A 5,569-nucleotide genomic window follows, 5' to 3' on the forward strand; every position below is an offset into this window, starting at 1 on the left:
CCATGGCCCACGGGCCCAGCCGCTCCGCGGCATGTGGGATCCTCCCGGACCGGGGCACGAACCTGTGTCCCCTGCATCGGCAGGCGGACTCCCAACCACTGCGCCACCAGGGAAGCCCCCAGCAGACTTTTAGAAAAGATTTAGTTTAATCATGATTAGTTTGGCTGAAATGGGAAAGTTTCCTTTTTAAAATATCACCAAAACACATTAAGCTAATTCAAAATGATAAAGATAAAATGGTATCCTTAGCGCTCTAATTTAGAACACTATGAAATTAAAAATTTATCCTAAAAAGAAAGACATCTTTTATGTTAGAAGAGTAACACAGAAGAGTAGCCTGTGGCCACTGTATTTAGTGATATAAAAATCAAATTTTTCTTTCACATTTTCCCCATTTTACAGCTGACCCTTGAACAACACTGGCTTGAACCATGCGGGTCCACTTACATGCAGGTTTTTTTCAGTAGTAAATACCACAGTACTACACTATCTGTGGTTGGTTGAACCTGAGGATGTGCATCAGCAGATATGGAGGAACCGTGACTATAAATTATATGTGGATTTTTGACCGTGTGGAGGTTCAGCGCCCCCGACCCCCATGTGGCTCAAGGGTCAACTATAATATGAACACTTTTATTCAGAAAAGTTGAAAAATTACACAGTGAATACCTATACGCATACCAATTCGATGATACAATTAACATTTTGCTAAATTTGCTTTATCACATACTTCTCTATCTCTTCATTAAAGAGATTCTGTTCTGAAGGGTGCTAGCTATTGATAATAAAAGTGAAGAATGTGTTTTGGAGAAAAACCACTTGGGAAAAGACTGCTTCCCTTTTTAATTTTTTAAAAAATTAATTCTAGGGCTTCCCTGGTGGCGCAGTGGTTGAGAGTCCACCTGTCAATCCAGGGGACACGGGTTCATGCCCCGGTCCAGGAGGATCCCACGTGCCGCGGAGCGGCTGGGCCCGTGAGCCATGGCCGCTGAGCCTGCGCGTCCGGAGCCTGTGCTCCTCAACGGGAGAGGCCACAGCAGTGAAAGGCCCACGTACCACAAAAAAAAGAAAAAAAAAAAAAATTAATTCTAGATAAATTGACAAAAACCTGCCATCAAAGACTTTTTGAAGAAAGCAAGTCTCATGTCCACTGCAGGGCCGATACCATTGAGACCTGTGTCCCCTCCTCTATTTCCAAACCTTAAACGTTAGCCCACCAAAATAACTTAAAGCTTCCCATAAAAATAAAAATTTAAATTAAGATGATAAACTTTAAAGGATATTCTTAGGCTATTTGGAAAACCAGAATATATTCTTAGTAGGGTCCGGAGCCTGTGCCCCACAACGGGAGAGGCCACAGCAGGGAAAGGCCCACGTACCACAAAAAAAAGAAAAAAAAAAAAAAAATTAATTCTAGATAAATTGACAAAAACCTGCCATCAAAGACTTTTTGAAGAAAGCAAGTCTCATGTCCACTGCAGGGCCGATACCATTGAGACCTGTGTCCCCTCCTCTATTTCCAAACCTTAAACGTTAGCCCACCAAAATAACTTAAAGCTTCCCATAAAAATAAAAATTTAAATTAAGATGATAAACTTTAAAGGATATTCTTAGGCTATTTGGAAAACCAGAATATATTCTTAGTAGCTGAAGTTACACTACAATTACACATAACTGTATACGACTGAAAATGTCTATTATAAATCAAGATTCTTTCTCTTATTTCAGAAACTAGAGACTAAATTCAAACAGTGAGAATGGAGACTGAAGTCAGATCTTTTCCATCAAAAATAGAGCAGTGCTGTGCCTGCTGAGCATATGTATATAATCCATGTAAAATGAGTTTTACTCTTAACATATTATAAAATATTCCATGTTTGGGGCTTCCCTGCTGGCGCAGTGGTTGCGCGTCCGCCTGCCGATGCAGGGGAACCGGGTTCGCGCCCTGGTCTGGGAGGATCCCACATGCTGCGGAGCGGCTGGGCCCGTGAGCCATGGCCGCTGAGCCTGCGCTCCGCAACGGGAGAGGCCACAACAGAGGGAGGCCCGCGTACCACCAAAAAAAAAAAAAAAAAAAAATTCCATGTTTCACACAGCTATTTTTATTACGAAATTACTTTTAACCTAGTTATTGATCAAGATAGTTAGGAAGTAACTTTCGTAAGACCGCAGTGGAGAACCGTATACGAAATACAGTCCTTTACCTCCATTCTCATGATAATCCTATTGCTTCTGGTTGTGATGCTCATTAAATGCTGAAACCTCAAATCTCTGGCTTGAAGACCTAATTCTTGATATAAGTCAGTTTTCTTCCTTTCTATAAAAGAAACATGTTCAATAAAGAGTGGGTAAACCAATAAACCGAAAAGTTTAGATTTTTATATCAGAGTACCCCTCCTCCCACCAAGATAATCTTCTATTACTACCAGAAACGAGAGCTAAACTGGGTCTTTTTCATACCCATTTCTACCTCAAAAACATACTCAGGCTAAATCTGGTCAAACTAATTTTTCTTTTCTGCTTTTAACCATACTTCATAAAATTTCTCTGTACTTAGAAAAGCCCCTTGCGACCAATATAAAAACCATAGCTATACATCATTGGAATTTACAGTATCAATTTCTAGCTCTAGATTCATGGATTTTTAAAATATGAACTGCATAGCACTACAGTTCTATTTTCTATTTTTTCCTTACTACATTATCAACTTCAGCATTTTAAATCTATGAACAGACAAGTTCAATTTTCTTTGTTCTTGGACTAATACAAAATGAGAAAATAAAGTCAGTTCTCACACTAGATCCTCCTACCTGAAAACTAAACTTATTACCTAAGAGAACGCAAAACAGATGAAGAAACTCGAGAAATGATGCTGGTAATAGTACCATCTATTCTTGTAGTATCAAGCCACACCTGTGATAGAGCTCTAAGTAGAACCACCTTTTGAAGGAGATGCCGAGCCAAAAAACGCCCAAAATACTCCACTAGGATCTTAGCAACAGCAGGAACAGGACCACGGGGTGGGAAGGACATGGGAGACCTGAAACCTGCACCTGAGGTCAGACAGTAAAGTAATGCTTGGTTTCATTTAAAAAAGTAACCGTCCATAAGAGCCATCACTGGCAGAGTTCCATCTGACTGCCATCCAGTGCCCTGTCCCTTCTGTCTGCTGTCACCCAGTGCTACTGCAATAACAGTGGTATTATGTGATTCTCTGCCTTCAACATGGTACAGGAGGAGAGGGACATGAGGACCGGGGCAGTGAAAGGGAGACTAAGGAAGAGAAACAAAAGGGAGAAGAGTGTTTCTCTCTCAGCTGCACACCGGTCTACGCTCTTCCTTTAACATCCTGTTAAAGTGGCTCCTGACACAACACAGGTCAGGTGTTGCCAGTTCCAGTTAGGACAGATGGGCAAGTGATGAAAAAGATCTCCTTCAACACATCCATATATGCAAAGAATATTCTACTCAAAATATTATAATTTCTTGACTTCCAGTGGGTTCACTCATCCACTGATGAGTGATTTAAAAGAAAATTACAGATACTCACCAAAAGAAGTAACCTTTCCCCCTTTGTCAAATTTTGTCTGGAGAGAGATAATAAAATATTATTTTCTCCCAAATCAGTACACTATTTATGTTATATCATATGGTATTATAATCCTCCCAAATACTGAAATACAGATAAAAACCATAACTGCCCTTAAGTTAAATTCAGTTATGAGTTAAGGGTCAAAAAAAAAATTCCCTTTCCCTTTGCTAGGAGAAATCTGACCTTGGATTAACTTTCTAACTTGGTTCCCCGGGAGATCTGATAAAGGAGTGTCAGTTGTGTTACTAGGCAACAACGCTTATGGTAAAAGTGCCCAATGACTGGTGGACAGACTGCTCTGGACTGGAAAGACTAAGAACAGACTACAGACACCTGTTGGGAAGCCATGGTTCTGCCTTTCCTGAGTGTAGTGGTTCTTGTAACTGACTATGCTCCTTGTGGGAGCCCTGGATGTGTCTCTGGGATGGTTACAAGATACTGGCACTAGAGGGCCTGGGGATTCTAAGCCAAGGTGGATCTCACACCCACATTTGAGAATATCCTCTCCTCGCACCTGAGCTGTCACACAGGGGGCCACAGGAGCCCCTGCATGGCTGTAAGGACTTCTTTTGAAGAGAAAACACCTAATGCTGCCCTTCTGCACTTCCTATCCTTTATACTTCTGAACAGACTGGGACCAAGTGTGGCTTACCTTGTCAATCTAAGTATCTATGGGAGACTATGAAGTCTCTCTGGTGGGTGTTGCAGAATCAAATGTTTACAAAAAAAGACCTCTTCTAATAGTTTAAAAAGAGGACACAATGCAGAAACTGTACTTATTTCCTATAAAGCAGAGGGAAGGTTTTCCTGTAATACTTGTCCATAGTCAAGTTTGAAGATGTCAAATGATATTTAATGAATCACTAGGTACTGGGCTGTATTAATTACTATTAAATATGCATTTTCAGGAAGACACACTCTAAGATACAGTTGTAGGTCCAACTCATGGGTTTTTACCATGGAAAATACACATGCTGTGTTAAAAATAACACAATAAAACCTCACAATATATATTTCAGCTTGCCTCTCATAAGCAAAGATCAACAGGAATATGAGTATCATAAAACATCAGAGTTCAAGGGAAATTTACATCAAGGGAAGCTTTATGTTTTGTGTAATACACACCAACTTTCTTCCTTACACTTATTTCACAAATATATACATCTGCTGCAGAAAATTTGAAAATAAAGATAAATAAAACTATTTGGTCACAAATTTTAGAGAAAACCATGCTAATATTTTACTGAATGTCCTTCCAGACTTTTTCCTATTAAATATATTCATGTTACACACACTTCTTTGCAGTCTCCCCTCCACTTTCAACTTAACAATGTGTGGTAAATAGTTTTGCATCTCAATATTTATATTTTTTCCTTAATGGGATTTTTTTGATTTAAAAAAAACCCATGAGATCATACAAACTGATTTTTTAAAAAAAATGTTTACCTTGTAATATAACTCACATTATTTCAAATAGCATCAACTGATTTTAAGTGCTCTTGGTAGACAATGATTTCACCTGCAAAGAACCTTCTTTCAATATTTAACATCTGATTTTGTACTGTTAATTAAACTGGGTAACTCTTCCAGAACAGTGAATAAGAGTGATAACCCCCAGAACTACGTGTAAAAGTTATCCTGTTCTGTATAGTTGATAAAGAAATGTTCTTATGTTAGTAAGCCTAAATAATAAGGATGATATATAATGGCTAATATACACTGAATGCTTACCATGCATGAGGTATTATTTTTAAGGGTTTTACATATGTGAGTTAATTTAAATCTCACAATTCTATAAGGTGGGTACTTTTACCCCCAGTATACAGGTAAGAAAACTAGGGCACAAAGATGTTATCAAAACTTGTCCAAGTCCATCCAGTTAGTAAGAGACAGAGTTCAGATATGAATTTAGAAACTCTGGCTCAGAGCAAGCACTTTATTTTTCTGAGAGAGAGAGAGAGAGAGAGAGAGGGAAAG

At 39.1% G+C, this 5,569-nt stretch overlaps 1 protein-coding gene across 1 annotated transcript in view; it reads right to left on the minus strand.

Moving 5' to 3' along the window:
- MRS2 (magnesium transporter MRS2) overlaps positions 1-5,569 on the minus strand; it is a 39,106-nt gene that overhangs the window by 30,821 nt on the left and 2,716 nt on the right. The window contains exons 3-4 of the mRNA XM_007116243.4: positions 3,551-3,587; positions 2,205-2,317 (exon numbers count right to left, since the gene is read on the minus strand). Of these exons, the coding sequence (XP_007116305.2) occupies positions 2,205-2,317; positions 3,551-3,587 (150 nt within the window). The remainder of the gene's footprint in view (positions 1-2,204; positions 2,318-3,550; positions 3,588-5,569) is intronic.

This window comes from Physeter macrocephalus, chromosome 18, assembly GCF_002837175.3.
Source record: "Physeter macrocephalus isolate SW-GA chromosome 18, ASM283717v5, whole genome shotgun sequence".
Lineage (NCBI taxonomy): Eukaryota > Metazoa > Chordata > Mammalia > Artiodactyla > Physeteridae > Physeter > Physeter macrocephalus.